This window comes from Anolis sagrei, chromosome 4 (genome assembly GCF_037176765.1).
Source record: "Anolis sagrei isolate rAnoSag1 chromosome 4, rAnoSag1.mat, whole genome shotgun sequence".
Lineage (NCBI taxonomy): Eukaryota > Metazoa > Chordata > Lepidosauria > Squamata > Dactyloidae > Anolis > Anolis sagrei.
In genome coordinates this window covers 110002000-110023215 of record NC_090024.1, presented here as the reverse complement: position 1 = coordinate 110023215, position 21216 = coordinate 110002000, and the positions used below count along the sequence as shown (strand labels likewise).

Genomic DNA, 21216 nt, shown 5'->3' with positions numbered 1-21216 from the left:
AACTGTCAAACATTCAAGTCCCTTGGTATTACTGCATCTTCCAGCCCCTTCCGACTGGCTCATGTTTCATTCTTTGGCAATTTGCCCTAATGATATCCCTCAGGAGCTTTCGGGACTTCTTCTTTTCCATATTTAATCCTGCTAGCTTAATCTGGGTGAAGAGGATAAAGTGCAGAAAAGCGGAGCCTGTTGTTTTTCAGCTGATATATATACACGCACACACAGAGTATATTTAAAAGGATCTTCTTTTTCTTTATTGGTTATTTATGCCAGAAATGTGTCACACAAATCATGGGATAGTTCTGAAATGCAAGCAAAGCACTCTGAGATATCCTGGATTTGCTATTCATATCACTGTTTAAATGAAAGCATTTTAAAGCACTAGGTATGAACATCTGTTAGGAGTATGTGAGCTTCCTTGATCAGATTCAAACCATTCAGTTCAGGTGCTTGGTAACTGGTAACTTCCTCCTTTCATGGGAATAACAGGCCTAGGAATCACAGGAGACAAACTATTGCTTTCCTGTGGGCTCCTGAGTATTTTACTTAAGCATCACATCCCTAATAAACACTATAGTAATTCTCTGTTTTCAAGAATGGGAAAGTTATATTTTGGAAAGCTAATTTGAATGCAATTCTATTGTTACTTCAACAATTTTGGAGGCGTCTCAATATTTGTCACTGCCAGAATGTTAGAAACAGTGGGAACAAGGCTTTATCTCCCATGAAACAGTTTCCCAGTTTTTAGAAGAGTCTGGAGAAGAAACATTTTTTATGTTTTATTTATTTATTTATTTATTTATTCGGCCTGGACTGCTACCAATATGCGGACGATACCCAACTCTTTCTACGCCTGGAGCCTGGAGCAACATCAATTCCTGACAATTTCACCCTATGTCTGGAGGCTCTGTCGAACTGGCTAAGTGCTAGCAGACTGAAGGTGAACCCGGCGAAGACTGAGATTCTCTGGCATGGCCGCCTAGCCGGTCTGACTCATCAGTAACCCACCTTCGATGGTGCCTCCCTATCTCCATCGACCACTGTTAAGAGCTTAGGTGTTGTCCTGGATTCGCAGCTGACAATGGAAGCTCAGGTCGCTGCTGCCAGCAAACAGGCTTTTTTCCACCTACGACAAGCGAGGCAACTGGCACCCTACCTATCTGACGAGGCTCTGGCAACTGTCATCCATGCCACGGTCATGTCTAGGCTGGACTACTGCAACACCCTGTATGTTGGCCATCCTATGTCCACGACCAGAAAGCTCCGTATTGTTCAGAATGTGGCAGCCAGGTTACTCACAAGAACGCCCATGAAATGCCATATAACACCAGTGCTGCAACATTTACATTGGCTTCCAATTGAGTACCGTGGTCTGTATAAGATGTTAGTTCTGACCTTTAAAATTCTTTACGGCCAGTGTCCATCGTACGTTAGGGACCGCCTCTCCTTCTCCCATAATTGGAGGTCGCAACGACCAGCCCAACGTGACTTACTCTATATACCGGGTCCTAGAGAAGTGCACTTGGAAAGGACCAGACGCAGGGCTTTTTCTATTTCTGCCCCTGCCTTATGGAATTCCTTGCCACCCTATTTGAGAGCCATGCGTGACTTAGGACCTTTTACTCTAGCACTTAAGACCTGGCTTTTTACTAGAGCATTCGATCTCTGATAATTTTTAATTTCTGTATGTACGTATTTTATCTTTTACAATTTAGCTGTAAATTGCCTAGAGCATTCTCAGATGGAGGGTGATTAATAAGTAATTAAATATGATGATGATGATGATGATTTTTCATCAAGTGATGACTTACCGCAGTAAAGGGAAAACTTTATGGTAGCACTTTCTTCTCCTCCTCCTCCTCCTCCTCCCTCTCCCTCTCCTCCTCCTTCTTCTTGCTATAATGTGCCTTAGGACCAACTTGCTATGAAATGTCCCTTTTGAACAAAGTATTCAATTCTGACACAAACTAAAAGTAAAACAAATCCTGCCTATTCCTGATACGTAAATTTGTTTGTTAGTTCCAAGAGGAACATATCTATTGAATCAGTAGGCCTAGTCAATACTTACACAAGGAAATATACTATAGGATATAAGTAGAAGTCGAAAATACAAAATAGATAACTGGTTGTATACAGACTGATGTGTCCATTTTATGGCGACTTGAAAAATGAGATCTAATCTATATGTAGTATTTCTGATAGTTTCTGGCATTTTTTCTATAATGAAAAGAACTTGTAAATTGAAAGATGCAAGTACAAGTTAATATCTTGGAACACCCTCCCCAAAAACATCAGACAAGCCCCTACGTTGGCAGTCTTTAGGAAGAGCTTGAAGACCTGCCTGTTCCGATGTGCCTCTCCAGAATAGGAAAACTCCAGCAATATGTCCCAGAAGCACTTTATCAGAGTTTTAAGATTGACTGCACACTGCACTTACCCTAAAATCCGACATACCACCTGTCACACCCAGCACTTTTTAATCTGTACCCATTACATTTGGCCCGGCCCTAGTTCTGTTGTGTTATGATGTATTGTTTTTGTTGTTTCTGTTAGTGCTTTAATGTTTTGATTTGCTTTAAGTTGTGTATTTGTTATGCTGTTGTTTTATTGAAGCCTTGGCCTGTGTAAGCCTCATCAAGTCCTTCGGGAGATGCTAGCGGGGTACAAATAAAGATAATAATAATAATAATAATAATAATAATAATAATAATATTTTGTTCTAGGTCAAGTTATACCATTAATATAATTTGGCTTCTCAGAATTAAGAACACTCGATAATATGTGCAAGAGGATTTTTTTTTATTCCCGTAACTTGTAAAATAGCTGTGTATGGTCTTGCTTTTCTGGAGGAATATGTCACCTTTTTCTGTCTTCTGACCGAAAGAGTCATATTTACAGCTTTAATTGCTCTCTCCATTCTTAAAGAGTTGTATTTATAGCTTTAATTGCTCTCTCTATTCTTAAATTTTGCACCGTTTGTAACACTTACCTCTTTAACTATTTGTAGTGGTTTTATGTATAGTATTGGCTCATTTTCATTGCTGGCTTTGGAGTTAATGTTCCAGCCTCTAATTTACTTGAGAAAATACCTAGGATCATCAACATGATAATCCTCATGTAGCCATTGTCCTGATGCTTCATTATAATGTGCAGTGCCCTCAAAATTACTAAATCACGAAGCTAAAATGCCCTGCTTTATTGGACCCTTCCTAAAGTACTTTGTGAAAGAGGAGGAAGAGTATTCCTATGAAGTAGGATCTCTGTCTAGTTTTAAGCAAAGAGGAAATTTTTGCAAATAAATTTTATTTACGTTGTATTGTGGAAGGCTTTCATGGCCGGAATCACTGGGTTGTTGTAGGTTTTTTTCGGGCTATATGGCCATGGTCTAGAGGCATTCTTGTTTATTAAAATATCTGGTGAATGTCTACAGAAGGTAAAATATTGGCTGTGGGAAGTATGAGCTCTCACATCAACACTGATCATAAAGATGCTTTCTGTCTACCACACAAAGCCTAGCCATTTTAAATACTTTGGTTCATCAAAATATCAAAATGCAAACTAAGTCTTTTCTTTGCTTTCTCTCTGAACCTTTCAAACACAATCTGTTTCCTTAAGAAGGTTTAACACAGCAAAAACTGAAAATTGCTTTTTGACAAAAAAAAAAGGTAGCTGATTATCATTTCTCAGTGTCTGAAATCATACATCCACAATTTGGGCTGCATTATTTGGCAAACAAAGGAACTTTTTTCCCTTTATCATGTCAACTTTTTAATGAATGCCAGCATCGTTCTCATCAAATCCAAGTAATGCGTATATACAAAAAATATAGTCCATGCTACATAAAATTCTCCATGTCAAACTTCATGTTTCTCTTGACCCTAAATATTTAAATATTGTCAAATTACCAAAGAGTTAAAAGCCGTGCTGCTAGGACAATCCCTTTATGGTTTTAGGCTCTGGTCTTGTGCATGTTGACTTGAAACAGTGAACCTGTATGTGATTGTTCCTCACAAAGCTATTTCCAAAACTCTGCGAAACTATATCTACATTAGGTATACATTTTATTCCTTCATATGTTTAATATATTACGATATGGAAATGTTGTTTAATGGATTTCCATCTCCACTTGTCCCATTTAGCTATTACAGATGTTGGCTTTAATTTTTATGTAAATGATCTTGAGCTTCTGTTACATGGTAACTGAACAAGAGTGTATGGCTATTAAAAATCTGCTGGATCTGTACATATTCCATAAGCACCTTCTTCTAAGAAAGATAAGTTGCCAAAAGAGATGCACTTAAGCATGCATGCACACTCTTTGGATTAGAAAAATAGCATAAATTACACTGTAGTATTAGAGAAATGTAAGCACAGCAGCCAAGTTTGAAGACTGGGGAGAATTGAACCTTTCTTTGCATACTCCCATTCTTGAGAAGAAGTGGATAATTATGTTGGTATTGTTTTTATATTGTTTCACATAGATTTGGTATTTTATGCAGATACCGCTTATATATCTCTATCAATTGTATTATGAACTTCCTTTTTTTGGAATTTATCCTGCATTTTAAGACCTTTTTTTCAATCATTCATTTTCAATTATTTGTCTTGTTTTATTTATAGTTAACTGCTTGTGTTCATGGGTCTGCTTCATTGCTATATCCAATGTATTGGCAACACATATACATCCCAGTTCTTCCTCCACATCTCCTGGATTACTGCTGGTAAGATGACAAATATACATTATTCATGCTTTTTTGCTCACATGTGACAAACTCAAAACCTGTAGGTATTTTGGCATGCCATGTCATTTCATGCGGCCCTCCAGTTGCTGGATTACAACTCCTGTACTCCCTTTATCCCCAGTTTGCATGACAGATAACATTATGTAACAAAATTAGAAAAAGAGAAAAAAATTGTTCCTGGTTTAAAAGTGTTATTTCCTGTTTAATTGTGTGGTACTTACTTTGAAAGTAGTTATTATAGTACTCAGGAAACTTGATTGTTGTGGCTGCCACTAACTATGTTGAATTGGTTGAGACTCTATGACAAGGGTCCTCAAACTTTTTAAACAGAGGGCCAGATCACAGTTCCTCAAACTGCTGGAGGGCCGGATTATAATTTGAAAACAACATGAATGAATTCCTATGCACACTACACATACTGTATTTGTAGTGCAAAACCACTTTAAAACAATACAAGAATTAAAATGAAGAACAATTTTAACAAATATAAACTTATTAGTATTTCAATGGAAAATGTGGGCATGATGAGATAGGATTGTTGTTGTTGTTGTGTGCTTTCAAATAATTTCAGACTTAGGTTGACACTGAGCGAGGGCTGGGTAAATTACTTTGGGGGCCGTATCCAGCCCCCGGGCCTTAGTTTGAGGACGCCTGCTCTGTGAGATAGTAATTGAGAAACTATAACAAAATGTGCTGCAGGATGTCCCACAAAAACAAAGTTTTAGCATTTTGATAAATATTTCCCTTGTTTTTATGATAGAACCAATTAGGAAATGATATTTATAACTGAGAAACAAAAACTATGTTATATAGTGAAGAGAGTTGTCATTCAATAACATCAGGGGCCCCAGATTGGGTAAAAACTGAAGACCACCAGCAATTATGTTAAAGAAAATTATAGTTTGATTTTCCTTCCATAGATTCCATGGTCCATTGAAGGCAACCATATAAAGATGATGTGACCCTCAGTGAAAATGAGTGTGGCATCCCTATTTTAGCTATTCTATTTCACTACCTTCTTTGAATGTTTACCAAATTGTAAGCTGAATCCACCTGGTAGAGTCCCATACTGAAAGTTTGCTTAGCTGTATAAAACACTTTCAAAGTTAACTCGTTAAAAGCATATGTCTAAATTAAAACCAACCAACTCAGTCTTAAAAGTCATCTGGGGTGTTTATCCATTGGAGAGAGCTGGTAGTGCCCATGAGTGTGGCCTGTGAAGTAACCACAAAGGGCAAGACCTTCTTGGGATTCTCTTCTGGTACAGTCCCCAATGTTGTTGTCACATTTATTTGAGCATTTTTGAAGCATAGGCAAGTGTTTGTGTGTGTGTGTTTTTTATAGTCTTCTAAGCTGAATGGAAAGGAAACCAATAGATTAGATACTGAACGCCTTCAATAGAGAGTCACTATGTTAGCCAATTTTCTTTTGCTTTCATCTCCCAACTTTCATCTCCCAACTTTAAGGTAGAAATACTGATAAGCATTATCTCAATGAAAAATTAATAGAAAGGTGTACATATGATTCTGTACTTCACAATGTCCTACAAGTTCCTACAATGACTTTTGCTGCTACTGCTGTTACTAACAACAATAATATATAGTGGCAAAAAGCTGGTGTAAAATGGTTGTCTCAGTTTGCTGAAAAATATATTGATTACCAAGATCTGGGCCAAGATATCTCCAACTAGAAATCTGCTCATAAGAAAATGATGGAGATTGCTGTTGTTTTGTTGTTATTGTATGTATTTTATGTTCATATGGTTTGACTTTGAGTCATCAGGAGAGGCAAGTAAAAAATAAAAAGCATTATTATTATGATTATTTTTTTTCACCCTTCTTCCATGAAGCCTCTTAGAAATCGACTTTGGGGAAGATTTTCATGAAATGTAAGGGAGATGAAAGCAGATAGGATGTCTTTCCCAATTCCATCTAATAAGAAATTGGCTGAGATGGGTTTAATATCTGAGTCTAAATTTAAGCCTGCGACTGTAACTTTTTGTGACATGACCACATCTCCATATCAGTTGTGAATATTTTTTAAACCACAAAAGCTGACTAGCATGTGGATTGTAGCAGATTTGATGCACAAAGTGGCATCTTCCATACGAACTACTTTGTTAAAATTTCCAAATTAGAAGGAATATGCCACTACAAGAATGTGAGAAGTAATATGCGTGTTGTGAGGATTACTAATGTGAGCAGTAATATGCATGAAGCACTGTGTATCTCTGGAAATTGTGTATTATTTTAAGAGTCAGTCCTAAGGTGTTATGAAGAAAAGTTTTGCTTTCAGAGTTGACTGAATTGTTGAAAGCCTTCCTGCAGCTTATTTCAGTCTGGCTCTCTCAGCTTTAACCAACAGCTTCATGCTGGTTCATGATACTGTATCACTGTGTCTCAGGTGAACCTGGTGTTAGGTCATCGATGCCTACGATGCATGTCATGAATGAGGGACATAAATTGGTCCCACCACACATTCCCTATGTTGCAAGTCATTCCCTTGTTGAGTCCCTCCTGTGACCCTTGTATTTTGCTGGCCGCATGCATCTGAGCACAAAAGACTGTGCAGTGACAGGTAATCAATACCATCAAAATGGGCACCTGTTTGGGAAAACATAGGGCAAGCTGCACGAGATGTGAACTTTAAAAAGTAATATTTATTTAAGAATATCAACAATGAATAGAAGAGATCTACCAGCTTTGGCTTCAAGTCGTTTTGACCATTCTGTGGATGTTGAAAAAGCATAAATGCAGCCAAAAGTAAGCTATGTTCTCCCATGAGGGAGAAAATCTTTAAAGGGTTGCTGAAGAACTTTTGTCGATTAATCAGTGAAGGAATGCTAAGTCTATTGTGGCTGTTCTGTGAATAATTTTTGGATAGCTAGTCCCATTTGCATCCCATTGGGGGTTGGTGAGCAAATCATTAGCATTCTTACATTTCAGAAAGGAACTGGATGCCATATAGAGACAGTCCCAAGATACGAACAACAGGATGGCTGTCATGACAATAGGTTCTGTAGGTTTGTTCTTAAGTTGAATTTGTATGTAAGTTGGAACAGGTACATTTTGAAAATATAACGCCAATAAAAATAATTTTTAGCATTTAACACCCCAGTGGTATTTGTTTAGCCATCTGTGCCTTTGTTCAGAAGATTACACCTCACTTTATGGAGCCCCCGGTGGCGCAGTGGGTTAAAGCCCTGTGCCGGCAGGACTGAAGACTGACAGGTCGCAGGTTCGAATCCGGGGAGAGGCGGATGAGCTCCCTCTATCAGCTCCAGCTACTCATGTGGGGACATGAGAGAAGCCTCCCACAAGGATGATAAAGCATCAAAAATCATCCGGGCGTCCCCTGGGCAACGTCCTTGCAGACGGCCAATTCTCTCACAACAGGACGCTCCTGACACAGCAAAAAAAAAAAAAACCAAAACAAAACAAAACAAAAAAAAACCCTCACTTTATGTCCCTGTAATAATGGGACTTTGAAAAAATGTGGCTTGGAAACAAAGATTAATGATAAAGCTTCAGCTGAGATACTTTCCCCCCATGATAACTCTTTCAGGAGTGAATTTCCCTTCCTAGGGGTAGATTTCTCTCACTTCCTCCTGTCTCAACTCTGTTCTTAACTATGAGTTGTTTGTAACTCAGGGACTTCCTATACTCAATCTGATATACTCTGGCCAGAGTGCTTCCTATATAGTAGAAGATGTTTGAAACTGAAATAATAAGGAGAAAGAAAGAGGAGAAATGTCACAAACCCTGACAAGTTTTTTTTATTGATTTCATAAACTTCCATAGATATAAACCCACTTCTTTGGATGCACTATCAAAAGAATGGGTTTATAGCCACAATATTTCATGCAAAAAAAATGCTGCCTCATTTTATTTTCTCTCCCTTTCTTCCTTTTTTGCTTTATGCTGCAAGAGACTAACATGGCTACTTCTTTGAAAATGTTTGAGTCTTTTAAGTTAGAATCTATCATTCTACAATTTGCTATGAAATCTGAATACAAGTTAAAACGAACTGTCAGCACATTACTAGGGCTACATTAGATACAAATATTTGAGGGAAGTATTGCTTGTAAATGAACTGCATGCTATCCTAGTCATATTCATCTTGTTTAAAGTACATTGACTCCCAACTTTTGTTTTATTTTCATTGATCAAGTCTGGTTGCTTTTGCAATACTTTGTTTTTGTGTTGTTCCACAAAATTTATTAGAGGATTTTTTTTCTCTCTTCACATAAAGCTGTACAAAGATAAAAGGCACAGAGCTGTGTCTGTACATGTAACCATTTCAGGAACTAAATCCAATGCTGCACTCATTCTGGTAAGAGTGCTTTCTTCTTATTTGCCCCGAAGCCCTCCGTGGTCCTGAAAACTTGCTCTGTGGGGCTTCTTACCTTCCCAGAAAGATTATATCAATCTTTTCTGGTTGATAATATTAGTGAGAAATACTGGTTGCGAAGCATTGTGCCTAACGGCAACTCTATTTTCAGTCAGTTTGGTCGTAATCCTGTCCTCTTTGGGAAGGAGTCAGTTTTCAATGAAACCTCTAGTTGTGTACAGGATGTCTTTACTCTTTAAATAACTAGCAAGGACGGAAAGAAGCCAAAGATGTGCAGATCTGTATCACAACCTTAACCACTTAACCACTGCCCTTACTCCATTTTTATTATTGTGATGCTATTTAGGCAAAAAATGTTTCTGTTCTTATTATGAGTCACCAGAAAATGGGTTCTTCACACTGTTTAGAATACGGATGAGAAACTATAGCTCTTCAGGTGTAAGACTATAAGTCCCATGGTCCCTCACCATTGATAAGAGCTTATGGAAATTGAGTTCCAACAATATTTACAGGGATATTATTGAACACCCTAATCTATTAAGGTGCAGAGTCACAATCTGTTGAACTATGGAGAGCAGGATTATGACCTTAGTTTGCGAAATAAGTACTCTACGCCATACCATTATGGTATATAGGCAACTGCTCAAATATATTTGGAAGAGTATTAGGAGAAACAATAGACCCTCTACTACGCAGCATATTGTTGTTAATAGTTTTGCACAAAGAATATCAATTTTACATTTGACAACCCATTAATTTGTATTTCTGATGACTATTAGCCAAGTCATATATATCTGAAACAAAACCATAATTGTAGGCATATAGTTTGCATTGCTGTCCTGAATTGCGTTACATAGAAAACCCTAAAATCAACATTTCTTAACCACATCACAATATTAAGTTACAATCCACCTTGTTTTTTTTGTTGTGTCAGGAGCGACTTGAGAAACTGCAAGTCGCTTCTGGTGTGAGAGAATTGGCCATCTGCAAGGATGTTGCCCTGGGGACGCCTGGATGTTTTGATGTTTTATCATCCTTGTGGGAGGCTTCTCTCATGTCCCCGAATAACGAGCTGGAGCTGATAGAGGGAGCTCATCCGAGCTCTTCCTGGATTCGAACCTGCGACCTGTCGGTCTTCAGTCCTGCCGGCACAGGGGTTTAACCCACTGCGTCATCGGGGGATCCACCTTGCAAACCATTCTATACTGAATACTGAGGCATATGTAAAATGTATTAAATTTAACAAGCATTAATCAATGTTCTCGTATATCCTTAAGACTATGCATGGTGACAGCAATATTAAGCAGCACTTCCAGCACAATTGTAGATGAGATATTATTGCTGGGATGATGATATAAACTCACACCATTGCAAAAGTAAGACTTTTCAATGGAATAGAAATCATATGATGTGATCACATAGGGAGCTCAATTTCTTTATTTAAATCATCACGAGATCTCAGGCTGTTCTATAGGCAGATGCCTATTATTGCAGATGAATTGTTTAGTGAAAGGTGGTCTGTTTAATCTACAGCAGGACCACTCAAAATACTTTAGAACATCAAGGAATAGCATGTGATCCTCAGACTGATCTCATGTTCCTCGAAAGCCTAGTGTGTGTCTCTCCTAGCATTAGTTACCAAGAGTGATGTATTCCTTCCACAAAAGAGTAATAAACAAGGAGAAAGGAAATGAGAGAAATAAATGGTAGAGAGAAAGAAAGGGATGGGTAGGTGGATTAGTCTGTTTGCTGCTTCATGCACCACTGATTCTACCCTATGTTCTGTTGGCATAGTGTCCCAGGCAGAAAACTCACAAGCAAATGTCACCCCTAACCGAAAAGATCTATATAGTTAAAACAACGGTATTCTCCATAGTAACCTATGGATGTGAGAGTTGGACTGTAAGGAAGGCTGAGCGAAGGATGATAGATGCTTTTGAACTGTGGTGTTGGAGGAAAATTCTGAGACCACCTTGGTCCGTGAGAAAATCCAACCAGTCCATATTTCAGGAAATAAAGCCTGACTGCTCATTGGAGGAAAGGATCTTAGAGGCAAAGATGAAGTACTTAACCCACATAATGAGAAGACAGAAAAGCTTAGAGAAGACAATGATGCTGGGGAAAATGGAAGGAAAAAGGAAGAGGGGCCGACCAAGGGCAAGATGGATGGATGGTATCCTTGAAGTGACTGGCTTGACTCTGAAGGAGCTGGGGGTAGTGACAGCCGATAGGAAGCTCTGGCGTGGGCTGGTCCATGAGGTCACGAAGAATCAGAAATGACTGAACGAATAAACAACAACAACTGAAAAGTTTGCATTACCCTGTTTTAAACCACTCACAGCTTCTTCTCTGTTGTCTATCAATCTTTGCTACAACTCTGTGAGACAGATGGATCATGATGGCTAATAACTGGATTTTATATTTGAGATTTTCTTCTCTCAGACTTCACTTAGTTCATTGAGTCTGCAGGATTTTAACATTAACAATTTTAATGCTGTCTAAGTTAAGAACATAGACTTCATTTTGAGTTGGAATTGCCATGTTCTTGTGGCATGGCACAGATGACAAATAGGATTAAATTGCAAAAATGTTGTATTTACGTTTTCTAACAATTAATTGTTTTTATTACATGTAATTTATTATATATGTATCTTTTATTTCAGTGCACCAATGCCATACTTGATTGGAGTTCACTTCAGCCTCATGGAGGTCAGTCTGATATCCCATTTCATTTGTTCATAGGGCAGATCTTCACAGACACATGTGTAGTGCCAGATCGTTCCTGAGTACAGTCCCAGTAGACACTCTGCCAGCTACTGGGGAGATGGGAGGGAGTCCCCACTGCTCTCTCCCTTTTCTATGCACCTTGTCATTCTGGCTAACATCAAGGCATGTGATGGTGAACATGGGTCGTGGCTAGAGGAGAGTGGGGGCAAAGGGACTGCTATCCCATGTCCTGAGACACTCAAGCCTGGAAAACACTGGATGACAGTTGGAACAGTTGTGTCCAGTTCTGTTTGGAAAATGGCCCAACTGTTTCCACAGGCCCTACGGCAGGGGAAAGTTCAGATTCAGTGGTAAAATTCATAAATTAGAGTAGAGTTATGAAGGGCAATGCATTGTCCAGTATTATCCTGAATCAACCCTGCATGCCAGTTAACTGCCATGGGGATGATCCTCCTTTATGCTGAACTTTGGTTAGTATAGATGGGGCCATAGAAAAGATGATCTGATCTCCTACTTACTTCTACTTTCCATCTGAAAAGGCTTAGAAGCCACTCTGTCAATCCCAATTCATTCTGTCCTTCATTCTTCAAGCCACTTTAGCATGGATGGAAATCATCACCACAACAGGGAGAACTGATAATCCTTGTAATTTTTTTCTCTGTTTACAGGTTCTTTAGTAGCATCTAGGTTTTCAGTGTGGCTATGTGGGTAGAACTGGAAAGAAAAAAAGAACTAGTTAGGAGCACCAGCTTCTGACCAATGGTTGGTTTAAGAAGCTTAGCCTTTAAGTAGACTGTAGAGGAGGAGAGTGAAAGTGAATGACTCTGGACTTACTCCCCCTTTCCACTAAACATGTTGAATCCAACTACCATTTTCTCCAGAGAGAGTGCTTTAAAATGGTGTTTGAGAAAGTTGCTAGTTTATTATCCATGAGTCTAACACTTGGTGTAACGTAGTGCAGCATTGTTTCTGGGGTTTTTTTCTGTTCCCAACGTGAACAAGTTAGGGCACAGACTGTATTCAGATCATATGAGCTTTTTTATGTGATTGGAATGATTCTACCCATTATACTCTACCTTACTTGGAGTTAAACAGGTCCATAAACCCTTTGTTTATGAACAACTCAATATTGCATTGGTATTGTGAAGGGGGGTTGGGTTAAGAATCAAGCCAGATGTCTTTTGGGCTGTATCCACACTGCAGAATTATAACAGTTTGATGACACATTAACTGCCATGGCTCAATGCTACATAATTGTGGAGTTTGTAGTTTTGTGAGTTATTTACCATTCTCAGATGGAGATCTCTGTTTCCACAACAAATTACAAATCCCAAGAATCCATAGAATTGAGTCATGGCAGTTAAAATGGTTCCAAATTGCTATAATTCTCTTGGTTCTACATCCCATTCCCTGTAGTGATCAAGCGTTTTTTAGTTCATATGCAGGAGAAGAGGACTAAAGGCAGTTGCTTCCTAGCAGCTTTTATCCAGTAGCATTCTGTCTCTGATTAGGCAACTTTCATTTATACATTTAGCAAATTACTATTGTTGGTCTGAAATCCACCATCCTTTAAATCCACCAGCACATTCCCCAACAATGATTTCTTTCCATCATCTAAGCATTGTGTAAACATCTTGGAGATTAAGATCGTCCAGGGAGGCCCTACTCTTGGTCCCACCTTCTTCGCAGGTGCGATTGGTGGGAACGAGAGACAGAGCCTTCTCAGTGGTGGCCCCTTGGCTATGGAACTCTCTCCCCAACGATATTAGTTCAGCCTCCTCCCTCCTGACCTACAGAAAGAGAGTGAAACTGTGACTCTGGGATCAAGCCTTTAGAGAAGAACCATAGTGCAATAGATTAACTGGAATTATGTGCAATGACTACCGGAATGACCTGGATTATGAATACAGATTGTATGATTTTATAGTGATAGTAATATTTTATAATGTTTTAATGTACTTAATTTCTTATTTTAATTTAATTTACATGTTATTTTAACTGTATATTGTTGTTAAGTCATTGCATATTTGTAAACCACCTTGAGTCCCCTCCGGGGTAGAGAAAGGTGGGATATAAATATAGTCTATATAAATAAAAATGTAATGTTAGTTTGTGGGATTAACATAACTCAAAAACCACTGGATGAATTGCCGCCAAATTTGGCCACAAGACACCTATGAACCCAAGGAATGACCATCACTCAAAAACCTTGATTTTTTCATTTGGAAGTTGTAGTTGCTGGGATTTATAGTTTACCTACAATTAAAGAGCATTCTGAACTCCACCAATAATGGAATTGAACCAACAGTGGCACAAAGAACTCCCATGACCAACAGAAAACACTAGAAGGGTGGGCATTGACCTTGAGCTTGGGAGTTGTAGTTCACCTACATCCAGAGAGCACCATGGACTCAAACAATGATGGATCTGGACCAAACTTGGCACGAATATTCCATATGCCCAAATATGAACACAGATGGAGTTTGGTGCAAATAGACCTTGACATTTGGGCATTGTATTTACTGGGATTTATATTTCACCTACAATAATAGAGCATTCTGGACCCCGCCAGTGACAAAATTGGGGCCAACTCCCATGACCAACAGAAAATACTTAAGGCCATCCAGTCAAACTCCCTTCAGCAGGGCAAGAAAATGTAATCAAAGCCCCCTTGACAAAAAGCCACCCAGTCATAGATATAGATAGATATATATGATTCACACACACACAGATATAGTATCATAGATTTGAAAGGGACCCCTAAAGAGGGACAATGATATGTTGCATGTTCCTGAGTAGGCAAACCAGACAATTTCCACATCAACACTGACAAAGGAACAGCAAGAAATACTGTTTACCCACAAGCATAAAGAAATTACATATATTAGAAACCAACGCTTTCCAATTACTTTATTTTCCAGGTCACTAGACTGGGCCACTGCAACGTGTGGCAGGGGACGGCTAGTAAATAAATAAATACATACATACATACATTTCATGGTCCTTAGGACAAGTCGCTGATTGTGAAAATGCTCTCCATTTTGTGTGTCCTACTTCATTGAATTACCAGCTAAACTTAATACATTAAGATTCTTGTGCACTATTTTGTTTCCTTGTGCAGAAGGTGAAAAGTAAATCACTCGAGGACGTGGTGATGCTAAATGTTGACACGAACACTTTGGAAACACCATTTAATGACCTGAGCAACCTACCAAGTGAAGTGGTAAGCCCAAGAGATTTCATTCGTGGGTTTTTGTCCTTCTAGCTGCTTGAATTAATGACATTTTGCCTGCTTTTACTAACCGATACACAGAGAATACTCCCCCTCCCATGCCACCAGCTGTAGAATTCCTACTTAAGGGTGTTTTCTTGGTTTTTTACCTGTTTTTGACAGTTGAGGACGTTTTGAGTAGAGCATGATAGTTCCTATTGTTTAAAAAGGATCATAATTATAAATCTGGCTGCATTCATTAGGCATAGCTGCTTTAAACGCAAGAGTCTCTTCATCTCATCTTAATCATTATATTACAAAGTAGGCATTTCTGTCTGCCTAGTGGCATATCTTGCAAAAGAGAGCGAGAGAGAGAAAGAGGGGGGAGTTTTTGAAGGCAAAAAGAAGAAGGGGGCCAATTATCGGCTTCTGCTTCTCTGCCACCTGCCAGCACATCTCCTTTTAATTAATGATCTGATGACACTGGTCAATATAATAAGAAATGCTTGTACAGTTGGGGTCAGAAAATGCACGCTTTGATCCCCTTCAACTTTCTGAAACATTTATTTGTTTTCTCTAAATTATTTCATTTTTATTTTAATCTCTCCTTTCCTGCTGAGGACTGCATGCATTGAAAATCCCACTCTGTTTGTCATTTGCTCTGGCAGAGCAAAGATTACTTACTTATAATTCTATTTGTAAATTAAACTGCAAACCCGTTTGTCATAAAAGACATTGGATCCTTTTGAAAATGACGAAAACTGTCTTTTGTCTGTAAAGGAAGATAAAGTAAGTGCCAGTTTCTCCTGGACTTTGATCTTATTCCCTTGCTGCTTATCATGGAACATATTCCACATTTCATGTTTAAATAGACACCCAAAAAATAGCATTTCACTTTCCCTTGCAACATTTCCGGGGGGGGGGGGGGGGGTGCACGCGCTCTCTAACTGATCATATTTTGTGCATGTTTGTGGCAGAATTCAGTAGAAGCTGTTGTATGTATAGATGTTAATAAACATTCTAAAATGGGAGCGAAATGATTTCCCATTATTCCAAAAACGAATGCTGTAAGTTTACGGGCTTTTAAAAATAGTGTACCAGTTCAAAGAAATATGACAAAGAAGCTTATTTTTTGCTTTCATGACAATTTGATTGCACTATATCAGACATTTAACTCCTTATATTAAGACTTTTAAAAGCATATTATTATGTACTTTTGAAGTAATTTAGCTTGGCCAGAAGCAATTACATATTTAAATAAATGCAATCATTACTTTCCTCTGGGAAAGGTATTTACTAGGGCTGTCCAACCACGGAAAAATTTGTTTCTAAACTCGATTAGTTTTTAGGGGGTTTTTGCGTTTCGTTATTTAAAAGAATTCCGAAATTTTTCTTTAAAAAAGTTTGATATTTACGAAATTTCGGAAATTATGAAACAATTTCGAAACAATAACGAATCGATTCATTAATGGCGGACGCGATTGCGCAATACGCTAAAAAAACCTCCAAATGGGACAGGGGGGACTTCTGAAGCTTCCCTCTCCCTCTGTTGTTGACTGTTGGTGTGATACTTTATTTTTTTATCACTGATAAAACAAACAACAACCATAAAACTTGCACCAGACATACGGAAATAATAACGAAACAATTATGAAACAATTTCGAAACAATTACGAAACAATTACGAAATAAATTTTAAAAATTCGTTTCGTTTTTTAGTTGCTCCTGAATGGTTCAATATCGCTTCGTTATCAAAAAAAATAACGAATTAATAATGAATTACGAAATTAACGAACGAAACCGCCCAGCCCTAGTATTTACTTCTTAGGGAAAAGTTTATTTTTAGATGTATAGTCCACCTTAACCAAAAATTGACTTAAAAGAACAAATATTAATGTGTTAAATTGTGCCCCAAATACTGATTTACCAGCTCCTTCATTCATCAGATTAAATATATAAAACGTTGTATGTGCATTTACATGCATGTATTGCCCTTGTGTTTAAGGAAAATAGTCATTTATATATGTGCCATGTAAATCAACAATTAATTCATCTAATTATACCCTGAAGCCACAACCCAGTAGTTTCAAAACGTGCACAGAGTTATGAATCCACAGGGATTTCTCCAGCAACTTCCATAAGCAATAGAGTGCCCTGTGCACACACTGGGCATTTCACATTGCTTGGGATTTTATATTGTGTCCAGAGGTCACAATCCACAGTTGCTTACAATAAAAGGCATACCTTCCCAGAGGAAGAAGGAAGGTTTATTTGAATTGATGGACAAATCTGAAAAATCACCACATGAATTTTATCATTGCCTGGGTTGCACCCTTATTAAGAGTGGATATATCCTGGTTTCGCCCCTTGTGTCTGGCATGTTTGATGTGAGGGAACAACATTTTATATACACGATATATGAAAGAGTTACACAGAATCAGCCCTCAAGAGTTGTAACTGGGCACAATTCCCGAATTCCTATATTCTAATTTTATAAATAAAAATACAGTTACATTGATTTTCATTAAATAAGTATATCCAGAAAGTAATCTTCCTGAATGTATATTTTGGAAAGCCCCTACTTTAGAAACCTTTAAAAAGAGTCTCAAGACCTCACTCTGCCGTTGCGCTTTCGGAGAGTGGTCACAACATTTTATGTTATTGCTCCCTCAACGTTCTTGGCCCAGGAGTCCCCCCCACCCCTTGTAAGAAGGTTTGTTTACTTCTCTGTCTCTCTATGAGTGCTCCCTTACAAACAGTTCTGCCCCTTTATCTCACCTTGAGTTTTTAAATCATTTTATATAAATGTGGCCTGCTCTCTGTCACTATGTTTGGTTTCTATGTTTTGTGTATATTGTTTATATGATTTGATGTTTTATACTTTACTAGCTGTCCCCTGCCACGCGTTGCTGTGGCCCAGTCTGTTGATCTGGAAAATAAAGTAATAAGAAAGTGTTGGTTTCTTATATATGTAATTTCTTTCTGCTTGTGGGTAAACATTTTTTCTTGCTGCTTCTTTGTCAGTGTTGATGTAGAGAGTGTCTGGTTTGCCTACTCTGGAACATGCAAGATATCACTGTCCTTTAGGGATCCCTTTCAAATCTATGATACTATATCTGTGTGTGTGTGAATCATATCTATCTATCTAGCTATCTATCTATCTCTATCTATCTATCTATCTATCTATCTATCTATCTATGGCTGGATGACTCTTTGTCAAGAGGACTTAGATTAAGTTTTCTTGCACTGATGAAGGGAGTTGGATTGGATGGCCTTAAGTATTTTCTGTTGGTCATGGGGGATCTGAGTGGGAAGTTTGCCCCGATTCTGTCATTGGTGAGGTTCAGAATGCTCTTTGATTGTAGGTGAACTGTGATCCCAGTGACTACAACTCACAGATGTCAAGGTCTATTTCCCCCAAACTCCATCTGTGTTCATATTTGGGCATATTGAGTGCTTGTGCCAAGTTTGGTCCAGATCCGCCATTGTTTGAGTCCACAGTGCTCTCTGGATGTAGGTGAACTACAACTCCCAAACTCTAGGTCCATGCTCACCAAACCCTTCGAGTATTTTCTGTTGGTCATGGGAGTTCTGTGTGCCAAGTTTGGTTTAATTCGATCGTTGATGGAGTTCAGAATGCTCTTTGATTATAGGTGAACTATAAATCCCAGCAACTACAACTCCCAAATGACAAAATCATAATTTTTTGAGTGATGGTCACTCCTTGTGTTGTGAGATGTTTTGTTGCCGAATTAGATGTGATTTCGTTCATTGGTTCTTTTGTTTTTAAGGAACTCATTATGCACAGAGCATTTATATATATATAGATAGATTGTTATGTTGTTTATTTTACTGCAGTTTGTATTTTTGTATTGTAATTTGTTGTTTGGGCTTGGCCCCATGTAAGCCGCTCCGAGTCCCCATTGTGGGAGATGGTGGTGGGGTATAAATAAAGCTTATTATTATTAATAATAATGTTATTATTAATAATAATGACATATCATTCTTAGTAATGACTTATTGACAATCTCACAAAATGGGATAGGTTCAATACAAAATCCCACTTTGGCCCTGTCTACACAGTGGTTTCAGAGTGCTTCAAATAATTTAGAATTCTGAAACGAACAGGCCCAAACATTCACTTTAGTCTGTACATTAGACTGTTGTGCATGGAAATGAACTTAACAGGCAAATAATTGATGAAAGTATACCTGCCCCCCTTCAATAGCAGTTGCATGGAAACCTACAAGGCACTAATATTAATTAGGGTTTCCTGTTTGCTGAATAGACAATGGGACTTTTACAAAAATGCAACATTCCATATAAAATAGGTAACAAAAGTAGAAGTACACTCTATATAATGTGAATGTTTTCTCTCGACTAGAACAAGGTTTGTTTTGTTACGTGATATTTCACTGTCCTGAACCCTTTCATTCTTTCTTTAGCATGAAAGCGTTTCTTGTGGAGCTAATTTGGTAATTAAAAACATGCGCAAACATAAACTGTGAGTGAACAGCCGTATTACCGTTATATAGTTTTAAATTTATAAACCAACAAAGGGTAACATTGTATATAAACAGTAAGTGTAAGCAGTCATGTACTCGTACCAAGGTTGATGGTATATTGCAGCAATATTGGCACCGTGTTGTGTGACATTAAGAATTGTTAAGACTGAAAAGAATTGCCAGATATGAATATTTCAGTAGGTATTTTATGGACGATAAACAGGAATATTTGAATGTGTGCATCATACTGAACATTAATGTGAAAATAGATGAAATATTTTGTGGAGAAAGATGAAAAATGAACCCTCCAATGAAGCTTTAAATCCATTCATATGGATTCTTAAAATATTAATTCTCTTATACATTAAAACTCCTCCTCCAATGGATAACTTGTGATAAAATTTTGTATATCCAGGAGGACTTCAGTTGTATTGTTATATAAAGTTTGTATTGCTAACTTTTCAGTAGTTTAACAGCCTTATATCATGTAGTTTTATATTGTTGCGTCTAACTTATTTTGGATGGCTTTTAATTCTAAAGAAAAGTTTATCAGTTGAAATCTGAAAAACATTACTGTTTGGCATTGTGTCTAATCAAGTGTTTAATAAATTACCTGAGAATTAACGGGCCTTTTAAAATCATTTGCTCAAACATTTAAATTATACTTACAGGCTAGATGACTTTCTATGCATGTGAACTCTATTAGTTTGTCAGATTGACCAGTGGTCTTGACTGTTCAAAGGTCAGCGGTCACAGTTGTCCCGAATTACTCGTCCTTTTTTCATGAGGACCCTCTGCTGCGTTGTGTGCTGTAATCTTCTTAATGGCTTCATTCCAATATTCACACATAATATTTTAGATTTATTGACTGTTAGTAATACTAGCATGCCAGTAGCAGTTCCGCTACTCCTAACGTATTCAAAATTGGAAAAATAAATCAATGTAAGGTTTTTCAGGAATCCTTTGTTTCTCTTTTGGGAGGAAAAAAAAAAAGCTCTATTCCTGTCTTCTGCCAAGAATACTTGGGTTTTGCAGTTTATCATTTCACTGTGGATTTGCCTGACACTTCTAGATATAACCCTCTCCCCTAAATAAATAGTGGCTTCATTAGGAACAGGGGTTTATGTTTTGATAGAGTAATTGAATAATTTGTGTTGCTTTTCTTGTTTTGTAGTTAGACTGGGATCTTAAAAACCGTGTCCCTCATTTCTAGGCCACATCTTTTGCCTTAAAACAGGTATAAACTACCTTATGGCTAGTTTAATTGCATTAAATAGTTGTCCTGTGACTAGTTTTTTAATTTAAATTTCTAACTTATATACAGGGTGTGACAGCATAACTTCCTTTTTAAAATGTGCGCTATTCAGTCAGTTGAAGACGTAGCGGAGCGCTAGTGGTCTCATTTGAGAGGCAGGAGTATAAAGTTTTGTCCTGACACAGTTCAGTCACCATCATGCGTTGGAACAGTGAGGAGTGTGCTTTTGCCATTGAGGCCTACTTTTTGAGCGGATGCTCTGTGATCGCAACCCAGTGCGCCTTTCGGATTCACTTTAATTTAGCCCCATTGGCCTCTGTCCCGAACTGGAAATCAATTGTGATGTGGGTCACTACATTCAGACAAACTGCAAGTGCGACAAGATGAAGAACTGGAGTCCCTCGGTCCATTAGATCACCTGAGAAC

General features: G+C 38.0%; 1 protein-coding gene across 3 annotated transcripts in view; it reads left to right on the top strand.

Moving 5' to 3' along the window:
• Nucleotides 1-21216, top strand: part of DENND1B (DENN domain containing 1B) — a 247935-nt gene that overhangs the window by 147760 nt on the left and 78959 nt on the right. For all 3 annotated transcript variants that reach the window (XM_060774564.2, XM_060774562.2, XM_060774565.2), the window contains 3 exons: nt 4621-4721; nt 11756-11801; nt 14941-15042. In XM_060774564.2, the coding sequence (XP_060630547.2) occupies nt 4621-4721; nt 11756-11801; nt 14941-15042 (249 nt within the window). The remainder of the gene's footprint in view (nt 1-4620; nt 4722-11755; nt 11802-14940; nt 15043-21216) is intronic.